Genomic DNA, 17,945 nt, shown 5'->3' with positions numbered 1-17,945 from the left:
GCCATGGGCAGGTCATCGGGAAGGCATAGCCATGAGCAGGTCACCGGGAAGGCATGGCCAGGGGCAGGTCACCGGGAAGGCATAGCCATGGGCAGGTCACCGGGAAGGCATAGCCATGGGCAGGTCACCGGGAAAGCATGGCCATGGGCAGGTCACCGGGAAGGCATGGCCATGAGCAGGTCACCGGGAAGGCATGGCCATGGGCAGGTCATCGGGAAGGCATAGCCATGGGCAGGTCACCGGGAAGGCATAGCCATGGGCAGGTCACCGGGAAGGCATAGCCATGGGCAGGTCACCGGGAAAGCATGGCCATGGGCAGGTCACCGGGAAGGCATGGCCATGAGCAGGTCACCGGGAAGGCATGGCCATGGGCAGGTCATCGGGAAGGCATAGCCATGGGCAGGTCATCGGGAAGGCATAGCCATGAGCAGGTCACCGGGAAGGCATGGCCATGAGCAGGTCACCGGGAAGGCATGGCCATGGGCAGGTCACCGGGAAGGCATGGCCATGGGCAGGTCACCGGGAAGGCATAGCCATGGGCAGGTCACCGGGAAGGCATGGCCATGGGCAGGTCACCGGGAAGGCATAGCCATGGGCAGGTCACCGGGAAGGCATGGCCATGGGCAGGTCACCGGGAAGGCATGGCCATGGGCAGGTCACCGGGAAGGCATGGCCATGGGCAGGTCACCGGGAAGGCATGACCATGGGCAGGTCACCGGGAAGGCATGGCCATGGGCAGGTCATCGGGAAGGCATGGCCATGGGCAGGTCATCGGGAAGGCATAGCCATGGGCAGGTCACCGGGAAGGCATGGCCATGAGCAGGTCACCGGGAAGGCATGGCCATGGGCAGGTCACCGGGAAGGCATAGCCATGGGCAGGTCACCGGGAAGGCATAGCCATGGGCAGGTCACCGGGAAGGCATGGCCATGGGCAGGTCACCGGGAAGGCATAGCCATGGGCAGGTCACCGGGAAGGCATGGCCATGGGCAGGTCACCGGGAAGGCATGGCCATGAGCAGGTCACCGGGAAGGCATGGCCATGGGCAGGTCACCGGGAAGGCATGACCATGAGCAGGTCACCGGGAAGGCATGGCCAGGGGCAGGGCCTGTGCCAGGAGGGGTGGGCCACAGTTCTTGGCAGGGGCCCAGCAAGCAGGCCGCCCTGTGAGTTGTGCACCTCACCTGTCACTCGGTCCCCAGGCCTAGGCTCCCGGAGGCAAGCACTGCCCCCAGGGGCATCTCTTTCCTCCCCTCCCGGTGCCTCCACGCTGTCCTTCCTGCCTTCCAGGGCCAGGGCCTCCGGGCTCTTTCTGGCATCCAGTGTGGTAACTAAGTGGTTTTAATTAGAAAAACTGACGGCTGTGGACTGTTACCCAGGTAACTAAAACCCTTAATCCTCCAGAAATGCCCGAGTCTCCAGAAGGCCCTGGAGGGTGGGGGTGGGGGATGCAAAAGCTCCTTATCCAGAGTCCTCAGAGGCAGGTGGGCCATGGGGTGACTCCAGCTGGTCTCTGGTTCCCACTCTGCCCACCGGGAGGGCAGAAGCAGCCAGTTTCAAAGCTGTATTTCTTTGTCGTTGCTCAGGGAGGGGAGGGAAAGGGAGGGGAGGGGAAGGGAAGAGCCTGCTGTCTGGCGTTGTCTGGCTCACTCGGGGTTTTTCCAAGGAAGCATCCCTGGATTAAAAGGCTGGAGTATCCAAGCTCATCTGCTCTAGTCCCTGTCTCTGAGCCTCTGGCTCAGAAAGCTCCAGAACAGTACAGCTGCCTCCGCCCTTCCTGCCTTGCAAGTTTCCTGAACCAGGTGGCCTTGAAGGGGACAGCTCCCTGGGGTCTGGTGTCTTGCCTCTGCTCTAGCCCCTGTCCATCCCTGAAGAGTGAGCAGAACTTTGCGGGGGGGTGGGGGGAGGTCCATCCCCGCAGAGTGAGCAGCACTTCCCGGGGGGAGGGGCAGAGGCACAGTACATACACATTGCCGTACTCCATCTCCGTGATGGTGATGGTCTTGACATGCCAGACCAGCTCTCTCTTGGGGATGAACCGGTCCTCCCTGGCGAGGTGGCCCACGCAGAGGGAGGCAATGTCCCCCAAGAAGATGCTGTCAAACTCAAACGTGTCTGTGGTCCCCCTGCAGGACACAAAGATAGGCCTGTAAGAGCTGCCCGTATCCACTGAAGGAGGTGAACATTTATTGAGTGTCTACTGCATTCTAGGCACTGGTCTGAGGAGCAGGGATGGAATGGCAACCACAGCCTGATGTCAGGCTTACGTTCTTTCAGGGGTTTGGTCTAGTTTTGGAACAAGACAACCTCAGTCATTAAAAACCCCTGCCTGGTCGCAGCGCCACGGGGTGGGACCATCCTGAAGCAGATGAAACCAGGAGAAGGGGGAGGCCCTGGGCCCTGGGTATTGAGCTGGGGACAGTGTTGGGGTTCAGAGAGCAGAGCCATGGGAGGATGGGAAGAGGTCCCCAAGGGGGAACTGACTGGGGACTGCGGGAAGGAGGCACAGGCTTCACTTGGGGGGTAGTACTGGCTTGGCTGAAGCTGGGGTTCAGCTGGGGAAGTGGCAAGGGGAGAGGCAGGGTGCAGCCATCTGTGGCAGTCCAGAGTGCCAGTCTAAGGAGCTCAGACTTCGTCCTGATGCACAGGGAGTCCGAATGAGAGCTATAGTGGGTCACAGGCGGGGGAGACTTCTGTAAGCACTTCTGGAGGGAGTGGGAGGGGAAGGGGGCATCTGGGTGGTTCAGAGGCGGCTCTGGTGTGGAGGAGGGGAGATTGTCCCGGAGTGCCTGCCAACCAGGAATGGCGAGAAGAAGTGCCTTTACCCAAAACTCCATGCTGATTTCCCTACAGAGCATCTTAGAGGCTCTATCCTCCCTCCCTCCCTCCAAGTAGAACTCAATTCTACGCTGTCTCACATGATGACTCTCTTGCAATCTCATGGTTGAATGTTCTCTTTTTCAATGAGGCCATGAGCACCCGGTCTGCACGGACTTGGAGGAGGTCTGCAGTGCTACCCGGTCCTGGTGCCACGAGGGCTCTCTTTAATTAGCTAATTACTAATTTTTGCCGTAGCTTTCTATCAACTTTTAAAAAACTGAAATATATTTGACATAAGACTGTATAAACTTAAGGTGTACGTGTTAATTTTATACAGTTTTATATTACAGCGTGACTGCCATTGTAGCAATAATTAGTACCTCTAGCACATTACAGAATTAGTCTTTCTTTTTAATGGTTGACATAATTAAATTCTCATCTAGTAGCCTCTCTTGGAGTGGCAATCCCCTCCTTTCCCTTTTATAAGGGAAACTCCTCGGTCCTGACGAGTTTGCACAGGGCTGGCACACAGTAGGTGATCGGTAAGTGCAGTGTAGGCCCATTTGTATACTTATGGCGCCCACCAAGGGGATTGCTTTTGGGGGTCCCTCTCTTACCCACCCCACCCCACCCCACCATCACTCCCTTTGTGGGAACCCCTCTTCCTACTTCCTAAAGGCCCGTTGTCGGGAAGAATTTTCCACGAGAAACTCTTTGGATCGGTTCTTCCGGCCTTCGAGGATGAGCCAGACGTTCTCCCTGGTTTCACCTCCGTTGCCTGTTTCTATGACGATCTCGTAGGCTGTGGTGAAGAAGGTGGGAGAGGGTCAGCTACGGGAAGCACCCCCTGCCTGTGGCTTCCAGGTCCACCCTCTGATCTTAGACCACAGCCTGGGGGCAGGATGGGGTCTCCGCAAAGAGGTACTACCAGGAGAGCCTGCCCCCCGCCCACCCCTGGGCTACTGTTAGAACCTCTTCCAGTTAGAGAACAACAGCTTTGCCCTGCTGGGAGGGAAGCCCCAGGAAGCAGTGGGGGAAGATGAGTTTGGTTCTCAGGGATGGACAGCCCCCAAGATGTAAAATGGAGATCATGTGCAGAGAGAGGAGGAGAGAAGAAAGGGACAGGGAAGGATGGGCAGGCCAGACTCCAGGAGAGCTTTGAAGTTTGTACACAAGCTGCAGGTCCTGCCCGGTCTCAGTTCTCACTCCGGTGCCGTCCTCCTCTGCACTGTCCTCAAGCACGTCTGCATTCACTCAGCGATGATTGTTATGTGGCTGCCAAGTGTCAGGATGCAGCTAGATTCTGGGGGGCACTGGAACTGCCTCTATAGCCCCAGACACACACTGACTACCATAGCCCCCAGACGGAGTGTGCTACCCTTGCAACCTTGCAGCAAAGGGCTGAGGGAGCTCAGGGTGAGAGGAAAAATCAGCTGCCCATTAACTCTCCAACACCATCTTCTCGTATTTTCTCCCTTGCTCCCTCCATGCACTCTGCCTCCGTGCTGTCCCTGGAGCCCTGGGAGGTGCCCTTGTTCCCTGCACAGCAGTGCTGCCCCCCCCCCAACCCCTTGTTCTCTTCACTCCCACTCGCTAGGCTCAGCCTTCATCTCGTCCTTGGTCATGAAGTCTGCCCCAGCCCCTCAATTAAGATTGCAACCCTGTGCACCCAGCACTCCTGGCCTGCCTTCAGGGGCTCCACATTTTTCTCTTCTTTTTATCACCTGTTACCTAGGAACATGCTATGTAGTTTGCTTATGATTTTACTGTTCATTGTACTCCCCATCCCATCTGAATGTAAGCTCCATGAGGGCAGGGGGAGGTCTTTGTTTCACTTACTGATAGATCCCAAGTGCCCAGAAGAGCGCCAGGCACACAGGCGCTCCATACATATTCAAGCAAATGAATGGATGATGCCACCACAGGAAGCCTCAGGAAGGAGGTAGCATTTGAACCTGAGCTCAAAGAAGAGTGATGATGACCGTCAGCAGGAAATGAAAGGAGGTTCTAGGCAGAGGGAGGAGCACAAGCAAAGACTGAGGAGGTGAGGAGGGCTCGGAGTTCATGTGAGCTCGAAATCCCTCCCCAGGGACCAGGCCAGAGATGGAGCTTTCCAGAGTGTCCCTTGTGCATGTGGCTCTCGGAGCAGTAAAGGAATCAGAAGGTTTGGGATTCTGGATGCAAAGGACAGCTGTTTCTGCACCTTTCTCCCAGATATGGGATATAGACAATGGAGACAAGGCATGGCTGTGCCTACAGCTCGGTGTAATGTTAGCTCTTCTGCCCTTGTGACTTCTCTCAAGGAGAGTGTCTGCTGTTGAGATGAGGGAAATGAATCTAGACAAACAGGGAGGTAGCTCTAGACAAACAGGCAGGTAGCCAATGATAGAGGAGGAGAGCCACAGAGAGCACATAACTCCTGAAGAAGACGAGGGTCTGTGGGTCCGTACAAATCCCAGCCCAGGACACTGAGGACCTATGATGGCTGAGCCATTGTCAGCTCCCACTGCCATTCTGCTTTCCTCACAGAGGGTGGGCTGAGTTCTGCAAACCTAACACCTGGGAGTTGCAAGTGAATCCTGGGCTATGTTGAGGAAATGGTTTGTTGGCCCCTGGGGAGGAGGCAGGAGCGCTAGGAACCTAGAGGCTCACTAGGTGAACTCAAGTCAGAGATTCAAGAACTAATGCGGATGGAGTGCAAATGGGCCATAATCCTTTCCCATTGGTCCTGGGGGTAAGGAAGCCAAGTAAGGTGTGTCAGCAAGGACATTTAGAGAAATTGGGAACAAATGTTGCCAATGCATCTGTGGTCTTTTGAGAGGAAGATCAGTGAACATAGTTCACCCTGTCCTCTTTCCTGGTATTTCATCAATGGCTTGATAAAAATGTGGAAGGCGTGCCTCTCAAATTTGTGTATATGTGGCTGGGGGGAAATGGACAGAGGAGCACCAGGGACCTGAAGGAATGGGGCAGGTGGGAATGGTGAACCCAGGTTAGTGGGGATCAGTGTAAAGCCACCCTCGAGGCCAGCACACCCACAGCGCAAGCCCGGCTGGAGAGAGGAGCACAGCAGCTCCGGCATGAGTCACCAGCATAAAGGGGGCACTAGCAAAGCCACCATGGGCTCTGGGGGGCATGAGTGGAGTTCAAGTGGCAGGACAGGAGAGGGGAGAGCAACAACCCTTGACATCTTCCTCTTGGGCATGGCATCTGCAGAGGAAGATGAGCAAGGAATTCAGGCTGTCCTGTCATGTGAGAGGTGCTGAATAAATAGGGGTTGTCCTAAGGCAGAACCGCAGGGGCACACGATGCTGGGACAGTGGGCTCCTGGAACTCACTGTTCCAGATCACCTTTCCCACCTCACAGTGTCAGGAGGCCTCCTGCTTTGTTCAGATGGCCAGTCAGATTCTTCCCTTTGGAGACACCGTTTTCTCTTCCGCTGAAAATGTTAAGTACAGAGCTATGGGGTTGGGACTACCAGAGACCATCTTCCCACAGTGTAGACAAAGAAGCAGAGCTGAGAGGAAGTCGAGACAGAGATGTCCTAAAGTGACTGGCGCCTCTGGAGACAACCAAGTCGAAGCCAGCTCCACCTGAGACTTCCAAGTTCTGGGAAACAACACATTTCCTCTTTGCTGGAGCCTCAGTGTGGGTTCAGGCCCAGACAACCAAGAGTCCTGACCACTCCTGAGATGATCTGTTTGACTCCACTGGGACTCCCAAAGAATGGGAGCTTTGAGAACTTGAGTACGAAGATGGATTTTCTGACAGAGCTGCCTGGTGAAGCAGGGAGTCCTCCGTCCCTGGAGAGCTGGTCATCAAGCTGGACTATTTCTGGCCTGGAAACTTGGTAGATAAGGCTCAAAGAGCAGCCCTAGGAGGCGTCAAGGGAGGGAGAACAGGAAGGGGAAGGGCTGTAAGAGGGGCACCCTGCTCCTGCTGGAGGATGTCCCAGTGAGGGAGATCCTCCCAGGGTTGTGTGTGTGTGCGTGTGTGCGTTGAGTGTGCGTACGTGCGTATGTGTATGTGTGTGCCTGCTTGTGCACACACGAACTTATAATACTACTGCTCAGCCCTTACTCTGGATTAATTGCAACAGAATCTGGGATTGGGACCCAGATGTCATTGTTATTTAAAAGTTGCCGATGGCTTTCAGCTTTGCCGCACACTGGAATCATCTGCAGAGGCAGGTGCTTGCAGAGGGCTGGGAGCAGCTCTGGAACCACTAACAAGAGTCAGAGGTAAAGGTAGAGAAGAGGGGCTGAGCCAGGTGGAGCAACTGACCCATCTGGAGACCAGCCAAGCCCAGTAAAGAAGAGAGAGCCTGCAGCAGAGCAGTGAGCCCTGGTCTAGGAATCAGGTCACCTGGGTCCTACCAGCTGTGAATGGGCCTTAGATGTGTCGCTTCACCTCTCCGGGTTTTGTTTTCCTTACTGCCGGTATAGAGGTGAGAATTTACACCCAATCCAGCTCAGGGGGTGGGAGTAGAGCTGTGAAGGCCTAACGAGAACAGAGGTGTAGAGTACTTCCCACATATGAGGCTCTGTTCGCGCACTGCGAGGGTGTTGGTTCTCACAAGCAGGGTACCTGGAAGTGCCCCGAGGCCACAAACACTGAGAATGAGTGCCACTAGACAGGGTCTTGGTTTCATCCACTGGTGTGTCCCAGTCCTCAGCAGGGGCTGTGGCACTTGGGAGGCGCTTGGCAAATGTCCGCCAAGTGGCTGAGTGAAGGTAGCTGAGGACTAGGATGTTTGGCTCCAGCTGTGCCCGAGGCTCTCCCCGGTGTGACCCTCCATCTGAGGACACAGGTATGGTCATCTGTCCCCCTGCCATCACCTTGAGGGCACCAGGCTGCCATCCATGGCCTCTAAGGAAAGACAGATCACCCAGGACAGCTCCTGGGCTGTCTGCCCCTGCCGTCCAATTTCTGGTCTGTAACATCCTTCCAGCACTAACCCAAGTGCTGCTCCCCTCGGCCATCTCCCTGCTAACCCAACCCCCGAAGGTCTTAGCAGCTGCTTGGCAGGAAATCTTCGAAGGAGACTTGGCGATTATACTCTGAGCCACACAAATCTCTCCTCCTCTGGATGCCAATAGCCTGGAGGAGCCTCTGTGGCTTCTCTTGGCACGTGTGGAAGGGGTTTAAGGCTTCCTATTGCATAAGGGGCTGATGCTTCTCCCTCTAAGATATGAGGCTCTAAGAGAAAGGACCGCTGCTTCTGTTCGCTGAGCACTAACTGCACACTTATTGTCCCAAAGCCTATAGAGCTGCAGAAGGCTACAAACATGAGTGGCCCTGTCCCTGACCTCTGGAAGCCTCTAGCTGTATAGGGACACTAACCATGTGCAAAAGCTGATACAAATAAACTGGAGGTCACAGAGCGGTGTGCACCACTCACGCATCTGTCACGAAGCTGGGCAACCCGTGATTCCTCTCTAAGTGTGGGGTCCAACCTCTGAATCAGGGAGGAATCCTTGCACAATAAACCTGACAAGGGGTGCTTGGCCCCTCCTTTGGATGTTCCCTGGGACACAGTGCTCACCATCTCTTGGAGCAGTTAAGGTCACGATTGGGTAGTTTGGATGGTGTGGCCAACATGAATGGGCGGCTTTCTACCAGAGAGCCATGCTTCCCTTCTGTGGTGTACGGTTTTTCCCCTGGAGGGGCTGTCCAGCCAGGGACTACATTTCCCAGGTGCCCTTGCATCTGGGTAGAACCAAATGGTTAGTTCTCACCAACAGAAAGTGAGTCAATTTGTTAAGAAGGTAGGGAAGCATGCCTTCTCCATGTTCTTTTTCCTTTTGCAAGAACTATGGGAGCCTTGTGTTTAAAATGGCAGAGACACAGATCAAAAGACCTTGGGTCCCTGAATCACAGTGTGGAAGGTCTCCTGCCAATGACCACACTGGATGGTTTATTACATGAGTAAGAAATACATTTTGGTTTGTTAAGCCATTGAGATTTGGGGGTTCACCTCTTACTGCAGTTAGCATTACCTTGAAAACTGAGGTTAAAAAAATCCTTTCTTTACACTGGGCTCTGCCTTTGATAAGACTTCTTTGAATCTGCTGAACCCAGACTACAGGTATCTGTAGTAAAGGAACAACTCCCTAGTCCTGGGATGGCCATCCACTTGGGGGATCAATTACTTTTCCCTTTAAATATCCCCTGCAGATCTAAGAAAGAGGCTGCAGGAGAGGCTGGCTCCTCCTACACATTCTGTTTCCAGAAGTCTTGATTTGTCAGCTGTTGCCACAGGCCCCAGTTGTATGGAGCCCACAAGATACAAAAATAAACCAGAGACAGAGCTTCCCACTCAAGTGCCCAGCCCAGCCCTCAGGGCAGGGTGAGCTTGTCCCCTGTGGTTTTCTGGCTACCTAATTAGTCCCTGTGATAGGGGCCAAGATCTGGGACCAACGTCTTGGCTGTTCCAAGTTCGCCAAGGAATATTTAGGGTATTTATTTATGGACCTTCCCAAAATTCTTTCCTTCATAGGACCTCTGAGTCCCCTCCAGCTGTAACAGTCTCTACTTCAGATTTACCGACGCCCTTCCCCACCCCCTTCTGAGCCACCTCCCATCTAACACTGAAGACTCAGCCCACGAGTCACACCTGCCCCCCACGTACTGGTCTCCTGCAGCTCATCACGGATCTCATTGTTGGCACAGGCAAAGTCACGGAGCGTCTGCCTGTCTCCCTCACTCCTGGAGAGCCAGCAGTCACACTGGAAGCGGAAGGTCTCATCACGCGAGTTGTCCTTCACGTCGATGTAGCTCAGGTGCCAGCCAGGAAAGATCCCTGTGGAAAAGACTTCATGGGGACCGGGAGCTGAACATGCTGTTTCGCTTTCAGCTGTCTGCTGCCCCCTGCCCACTGGCCGTGAGGCCCCACATGAGTTCTCTGTCCTCTCTTGGCCTGGCTTTCTTTGTTGAGGAAATGAGGACATGGGCTAGATGGTCTCTGAGGGCTCCTCTAGCCCAGGGCGGGTAATGCTCTCTGCAAAATCCTTAGTCTGGGGTTCATGAGCCCTTAGAGGATCTGTGTTTGTGAATGAAGCAGTCTAGGGGCTGGGAGAAATTGTGCTGTGATTACACTTTTCACCAGGGAGAGGGCTCATAACTTCCACCAGGTTCACAATGGGGGCCACTGACTTCTGGGGAGTTCACACAGCTGAAGGACAAATCCCATTACTTCCCGACACCAGTATGCACCTGACTTAGGCCAGTTATCCTTCCAGAATTAGTTCTGGCATCACCTCCTCCGGGAAGCCTTCCCTAGTGTCCCCTGATTGCCCAGTAGGCCTGCACCTGCCTTGGCCACACGCTGACCTCCCCATGTCATCATTGTTTATGTATCTCCTCCCCTGACCATGAGCTTTTGGGGGACAGGGACCTGGTCTTATTTGTTTTTGTTTTCCTAATGCCTTGCCTATTGCCCATCATGTAGTAGCCGCTCCATGAATGTGGGCCGTGTCTGTTATGACTTTGAGGACCTTGGCTGTTCAGCGGTCATAGAAGGGATTTGGAGCTGCTGCTTCTTCAGAGTATATGTTAAACTTGAAAGGTCTCAGCCTAATACTGAACATACAGTTACTTCTGCTGTAACTGGCAGGGCTTCTTTCAGAAGTGCTCCTCCCAAATCACAGCTATCCAGCATAAATCTCTGCATTTGCTGTGGCAGCTATGTCTTATTTGTACCTCGCACTGGTGCAGTTACTCTCCGAGAACTCGGAAAGCCAAAGCACCCATCACACTTGGGGGAAATCCTGTTGTGTGACAGGTTACGGGGTGGTACTGGCTGCTCATTAATTGTCCACAAGGCAACCTCGCAAGGAAGGCACGTATATGCTCAAGTCTCATGTCTTGCCCTCCCATGTCACCTGGGCCTGTCCCCACCAAAAAGCCATTCTCTAGGATTGGACACTGCCTCCAGCAATACCTGTAGATCCTGCTGCTGGCCTCAAGGCTTATAAGCACAAAGACACACAAAGATGGACACACACTTCTATCCCTCCGCTTTCCGGGGATGGCGGCGGGGGGAGTGGATGTGGAGACTCCCGGGCTGGGCATACACACCAGCAGTCCTAGGATAGCTTAATTCTGGGTTTAAAAGGCTCTTCATATATTTTTTTTAAACACAGATCTGTACGGAAGTAAAAACCCATGAGTCCTGAAATAATTATGTTAAAATTTAAAATACTTCTGTTGAGTTAAACGGTGGTAAGTAATTTTATCAATAAACTTAAAAAAAACCGCAACAATATTTTTACTTTTCCACACATTGGGGCTAGTTCTGACTGTAAGGTTATAAATTGGCTGCTTTCTGAGATGATAACATCATGAAACTGATTCAACCGCTTAATAATCCCTGGTGTGTTCAGTCTGGAAATGATGCACAGGAGACCCGTTGGAGCAGTCCTTACAGACCTCCAGAGTGGAACAGAGAAAGGGAGAGGCAAGTAAAAAGGAAGGCAGAGAAAGAGAAGCCAAATGTTGGTGCCCTTGGAAGGTGTACGTGTGTGTGTGAAGGAGAGAGGAAGAGAGAGAGCGGGAGAGAAAGAGATTCTGTTCTCCAGACCTTACCCAAATCAATTACAATAGAGTCTCTGGGGTAGAAGCTAGGTGCCAGTGGTCTTTACAGCTGCCCAGCAATTTTAATGTAGAGCCAAGGCTGAGAACTAGGACCTGCACTGCAATCACCTGGGCCCCCCGTCCTGGACAGTCTGATTGAGTGCGTTTGTAATGAGGTCCAAGAATTTCCATCTCTAAATAGTTCCTTGGTTATGCTGATGCTGGGAGTACCAGAGTCAAACCTTGAGAATCACTGGCTTAATGATCTCTCCTGACTCCAGGATGACAGTGTTTCAATGGCTTCATGACAAAACAGTCGATGGGAATTAATGGGAATTATAAGTGTGTGACTGTGTGTGTATGGGTGAGTGTTAGTGGAGAGGGATGACATTAATTGGAGAGGTGGGTCATTGCAAGATCATGTCTGTTGCTGGAACACTCTATTCACCCAGCTTCACAGCCCAAGTAGATTTCACTCCTGAATTACTTCTTGGACTCCAGGCAGGGTGGTGGGAGGGGAAGGGTGGATTCTGGGCTGGCTTTAACTTTATCCACAGACAAGTCAGTGCTCTAATGTAGCAGTGAAAGCAACCGGAGATGGAAGAGAAGGAATGTGTCTGGCCTGGATTGCCCTGGTGCTTGGTTGCTTCTCTTCCCACCCTTCCCCCCTTTCCCCTGTCCTCTGAAAGCATGGCCTTGTCTCACCCATCTCCAATTCTCTTTCCAAGTAGGAGTTCTTAAAAAACAAACAAAAGCCCTCCTTCCATGATAAATAGCAGGCTAACCCCAACTCCTTTAAGATGAAAGAAACTTGTCTTCAGATCTTTTCTCATTGTTGATTTAGTTGCCTTGTTTTGGATATGTTCAATGTGATTGACAGGGACCCTATCACATGAACTCTACTAAGAACCTAGCAGACACGCAGCTGGAAACAAGCAGCTTTGGGGGCTGATGTCACGTGGTTGGCTTTTACTGGTGAAGACGAATCCACAGTAACATCTTGGCTAATGGTGTGGCCAGCACTAGCCTGATGGTGGAGACCCTCCTGACCCTGTAGAACAACAAGGAGCCATCTGAAAGCCACCATTAGAGAGTCCATTTCTTTACAGTCTCCTCTTCTAAAAAGTTTATTTGAGAGAGAGAGAAAGGGATAGTGATTGTGCAAGAGAGAGCATGAACAGGGGAAGGGGCAAGAGAAAGAGGGAAAAGCAGGTTCCTCACTGAGCAAGGGGCCTGATGAGGGACTTGAGGCCAGGACCCTGGGATCATGACCTGAGCTGAAGGTAGATGCTTAACTGACTGAGCCACCCAGGTGCCCCAAAGTCCCCTCTTTTAAAGTCTTACTTTTTAAATTTTTTTACACAATGATAGTAACCCCCCACTGCTGGACACCTTTTAACTCACAGCCAATCCATATCAGAGCATATCTGCCCCATCCTCTTCCATAGTTGTATGGTTTTCCTTTCCATGCACACACCAGAAATCAAATACACACACACTACCTTATGGACACATAGTTGTTCTCCAGAATTTCACTTGAATTTTACAGAATTTACAATATTGATGCTGTAGTTCTTATCCTTTCACATATATCATAGTGATCTTTTTAAATCATAGATTAAATTTTGTGGTAAAAATGTTCTTCATGGGGCACCTTGGTGGCTCAGTCAGTTAGGCGTCTGCCTTCAGCTCAGGTGATGATCCCAGAGTCCCAGGATCAAGCCCTGCATTGGGCTCCCTGCTCAGCTGGGAGTCTGCTTCTCCCTCTCCCTCTGCTTCTCCCCACAGTAGTTCTCTCTCTCTTGCTCAGTCTTTCCCAAATAAATAGATAAAAATCTTTAAGAAAATAACTAAAATCTTTGAAAAAAGAAATCTTTAGAAAAAAGGTTTTTCATTTCCCCAGAGTTTTCATCAGAGAAAGCAAGCAAGCAAGATGAATTAAAAAATAAAAACAGTATGTTATGATTTGTTCTGTATTATAAAAGCTATGGAGGTAACTGTAATTAAGAGGAAGAATAGGGCACCTGGGTGGCTCAGTGGGTTAAGCCGCTGCCTTCGGCTCAGGTCATGATCTCAGGGTCCTGGGATCGAGTCCCGCATCGGGCTCTCTGCTTGGCGGAGAACCTGCTTCCTCCTCTCTCTCTCTCTGCCTGCCTCTCTGCCTACTTGTGATCTCTCTCTGTGAAATAAATAAATAAAATCTTTAAAAAAAAAAAAAAAGAGGAAGAATAAATCATTTACCTTTATTTTCTTCTCTGGACAATATTTTCATGGTAATCATGGGAGCATTTTCTTAACAAAAGAATTACAGTTAATAAGTGGTGAAGAAAGGACAACTAGAAAATCACCATTTGTAATCCTAATTGATCATCACTGGATGAAGCCATTAGATGAACAGTTATTGGCGGGGGAAGGGTGTCAGGGTAACCAGGCTGACAGTCCCTGGATCCACTATTTGGTGTGAACATCAGGAAGAGTAGGATTGCTGTGAGGTAATGGGAAGTACACAGTTGCATTTTAAAGAAAGTTGCCAAAGAAAGTTGAACCTGAATCCAAGCATGCCTTTAGAGCTGACTTCCAAATTTTAGGAAATACGGGGACTCGAGAGGCAAAGACACTACGGTAAGAAGATAAAATGGTCCAGAATGTAGACATTCTATAGATCATTGGCCCAATCCCTTCCACAAGCAAATGGCATGACGAAAGAAGTAGGCATGCTCTGCTTTTGAAGAGACTGAAGGGAGATGGCAGCTATACACGGAGTGGAGACCTTGTTTGCTTCCAGGTTCAAGCAAACCCAAAAGTACAAAGGCATTTTTTACGTTAAGGAAATTGGCATATGGAGTGGAAATCAGATGACACAAGGAAATCATTGTTAAGTGTGATAGTGGCATTGTGTTTCGCTTAAAAATGTCCATTTTGAAAAGTGAAACATATTAAATATGTTTGGGATGAAATAATATGAAGTAAGGGTTTGATTTTATATAATCTAACAACCAAAAAGAAATTGGAAAGAAAAAGAAAAAGTGAGAAGGGGAAAGCAGGTATGACAACTCATAATTGTTGGATCTATGTGATGGTTATGCGGAGGTTCATTATACCATTTCCCTCACTTTTGTTCATCCTTAAATTTTTTCATAAAAATTACTGGATAAACAAAAAAGACGGAAAGGTAGATTCAAAGAAAGAGATGACTGCCATGATATTAAGTTAACTAAACATTTGTAACTTATGAGGCATCACAACTTTTTTTGTGGAAGTCTCTCAAACGAAATATTTTTACCCTCATAAATTGCTATGCAAGGGAAGCATAATGTAGCTTGAATATTTTTAAACTAAATATGAAAAAATGTGGCATAGAGAGAGAGAGAGCTTAAGGACATATTTAGCTGTCTTGGCTTATATTAACATTTAAGCTTCCATCTATGGAGGAGAAAGTTACTATAAAGAGGAAGCTAGGCACAGAACCTGGACTTCCCTGTACCTCTCCTGACCTACTATCCCAACCACCTGGGTTCACTGAGGATACAGACAGATATCTTCCTTTCCCTGCTTTCAGATCCAAAGTCTGGCTGGAGGGGAGGAGACCCACTTCTCTGCCTACAAAGGAAAGAGGATAACGTCGGTGCCCGGGGTTTCTTTAAGGCCAGGACCAAGGCAATCAGATAGTCTTGAGTTATCCAAGGGACGAACCAGGCTGTTTGAAGAGCTTGCCACTTAAACCACAGTAGTAGCAACAAACAGTACAGTCGGACAGTGAGGAGCTGTCCGCGGTGCTGAGCTGCTTCCCTTTTCTTTTGATAGTGAGGAGACACAAAATGATTGGCTGTAAAGTTTTTGAATAGAAGAAAAATGCATCAAGAAAAATGAGAAACTCTAGGTATGTGCATAGTTAGTGTCGGGGACAAGGTGGGAAAGCCAGTATTAGTGGACCTAGTCATGAACCTGGGATTCACGGCCAGGACTTAATTTTTGAAAATATTAAGGCATGGGGAAAAACTGATTCCATAGAGGTGTGGGTTTCTTGTGACTGCGGCATGAAAAAAAAAAAATCAGGACTGAGTCTGAGAGAGTGAAATGTGGCTATAAATAAATTCCATTAAAACTATATTAAGTCCCTACTATAGTACAGGCAGTGTGATAGGCATTACGGAAAGAGCAATGAACAAGACAATGGTGTAGTTAGGAACTAAGCTTGATTTCTAAAATTTGTCTCGAAACACAGGACATTTCTAACTGATGGAAATGTCAAAATGGTGGCAACCAACAGTTTTTAGTTGCCTGCCACCTTGCGGTAGGAGGGTCAACATGCTGCCAGGGGGATGGTGGAAAGCTGAGGTTTGCTATCCCCCACCACCCTGACCTTGAGCAAGAGCTACCTTTGTTGTCATGCCAGACCCTCAGCTTGCAGAGGTGGCCCAGGCTCAGCATGTCAGGGAAGTTGAATGTGTCTGTGTTGTTCCGCTCAAACTTGTTCCAATTGGCTGACTGCTTCAGGGCCAGTGTCCCGCTGTCCCCATTCTCCCCGAAGATGATGATGAACACATTGGCATCGGTGCCTGCTCCTAGGAGGTATACAAAATAAGGGTTCTGGGTGTTAGCCTCTTCAACACACAGCCCACTTGCTCTGGTTCCCATCCTGGCTTTCTTGGAGGAGCCATCAGTGCAGATGGGAAGTTTCATGTTGATGAGGCCAGTGGGGAGGTTGGAAAGAGTTGGTTAGTTTTTTGAGACTCCTGGGTCTCCAATTCTATCCTTCATCTTATCTCTGTGTCTTCTAAATGATATTGGGCTAAATGAGTCTGGTTAGCAAGTAAGAGTGGTTTAATGCAAAAACTCACTTATTTCTGGGGAAATACACCCATACTTAAAAGGTATGCCATGAAGACTGGCTTTGCAGGTTAGAAATCTAGGCTCCTTCCTGCACAACATGGATTCAGAATGAAATAGGAAAGTTCCTTATTCCCCAGATCTATCCCTGGTTGACAGTCTATACTAGAGCTTTGTATCATTTGCTTAAGCCAAATAGAGGTATTGACCCTAGTTAAAAAGAAAATGTTTCTCAAAGAGGTGACTCCATGAAGCTTTCCTGCCACAGACACCCTATGGTTATCAAGGGACTTATCAACTATTTTCTGAGAACACATCATGAGGGGATGCAGGGGTAGAAAACATGTGGACACTTGGAACTTTTAGCAAGAAGAGTGAAGGCTCCATTGTTAGGAGAAAGGAAGAAGAGAGGCACCAACAAACTTACCTGCTATATGGACCCACACTTACTCCTGAGATCCAACCATGAGAGCTTAATTTCTTTGGCTAAATGCTTCTTTGTTGAAAATGTAAGCTATTAGGGCCTACAAGCTAACCCCTCACAAGACATTTATACTCACTGCGAATGAGTTTGTCACATTCCTTGTAACAGCTCCTGGAGAACAGTTTGATATAGAGAAGGGTAGGCGGGAGACCTTGTTTCCACAATGGGAGTGTGTTCCCACTCAACCTCAGGCCTTTGCACAAACCAGCATTTTTGCTTGGAAGGTCCTTCAGCTGGTGTTCCATCTACCTCAGTGGCTTCTGTTAGTCTTTCTGCACTAGACTTTGGTATCTCTTCTGGGAAGCCCTCCACGACACTTGCTCCTGATTCCCAGCTAGATACAGAACCTTCTTCTGGGTCCCCCAGCTCCTGTGCAGACCTCTGCCAGAGCTTAGTTCACTGCCATTGCTCCCCTAGAATGTCAGACTTAGTTCACTGTCATTGCTCCACTAGAATGTCAGACTCATAAGGGCCCAGGGTCATCTCTCCATCCTAAGACTCCAGGCCAAACCTGGCACACAGAAGATGGTTGCCAAGCACATGTGTCAAAGAACCCAAGGGCATCTGAGATTCACAGCAGCATGAAGACAGAGGGCCTCTGAGTCATGTTCCTGCACAGTTTTCCAAAGTGCTGACCATAGTGCCCAAACTGGTTCTCTCAGACCTCCTTAAGGAAGGAGGAGGAGAGCCAATTCAGTCACTGGGAAGTGACTGGACAGAAAGTGACACATGGTGGAAAGGACTTGCATTTGGAAGGTCAGCCAAAGAAAAGTGAGAGCCTGACCAGAGCCCAGGACCTGAGTCAGAATTTGAGGAAGGGCAAGTGCAGTGGGATGTGGGATTGGGAGATGGGACGGATGCCCTGACTCACCCAGGATGTCACTGGTCTTGACTGAGACAGTGTAGGAGGTCCACTCCATCATCTCCTCCCCATCAATGACAGCACACATCTCACACACGAGGGTCTTCTTGCCCTTCCGCTGGGACAGCCAGTCTCCATAGTAGAACATGGTCAGGTCTCCAGTATTCATGCACTTCAGGAGGATCTGGATGAGAGGAGCCAGTGTGGGAACCCTCCCTCACCTCCACCAGCTGTTCACCTGCGAACATAGGCCCCTTTCCCGAACCCCAAGAACCCACGATTCCAGACCCGAGATGAATTCTTCTGACCAAGATTCTCTGGGAAAAAGACCCTGCATTGTATGTCTTGCAGAGGGGCTGAAACCCCTTAGTTTGGG

At 50.3% G+C, this 17,945-nt stretch overlaps 1 protein-coding gene across 2 annotated transcripts in view; it reads right to left on the bottom strand.

The window, feature by feature from the left end:
• Nucleotides 1-17,945, bottom strand: part of LOXHD1 (lipoxygenase homology PLAT domains 1) — a 154,144-nt gene that overhangs the window by 5,198 nt on the left and 131,001 nt on the right. For both annotated transcript variants that reach the window (XM_047697662.1, XM_047697663.1), the window contains 5 exons: nt 17,579-17,753; nt 15,773-15,958; nt 9,451-9,621; nt 3,488-3,620; nt 1,966-2,124 (listed from right to left, as the gene is read on the bottom strand). In XM_047697662.1, the coding sequence (XP_047553618.1) occupies nt 1,966-2,124; nt 3,488-3,620; nt 9,451-9,621; nt 15,773-15,958; nt 17,579-17,753 (824 nt within the window). The remainder of the gene's footprint in view (nt 1-1,965; nt 2,125-3,487; nt 3,621-9,450; nt 9,622-15,772; nt 15,959-17,578; nt 17,754-17,945) is intronic.

The sequence above is a fragment of the Lutra lutra genome, chromosome 12 (assembly GCF_902655055.1).
Source record: "Lutra lutra chromosome 12, mLutLut1.2, whole genome shotgun sequence".
NCBI classification, from domain to species: domain Eukaryota; kingdom Metazoa; phylum Chordata; class Mammalia; order Carnivora; family Mustelidae; genus Lutra; species Lutra lutra.
This window is presented reverse-complemented; position numbering and strand designations above follow the sequence as displayed.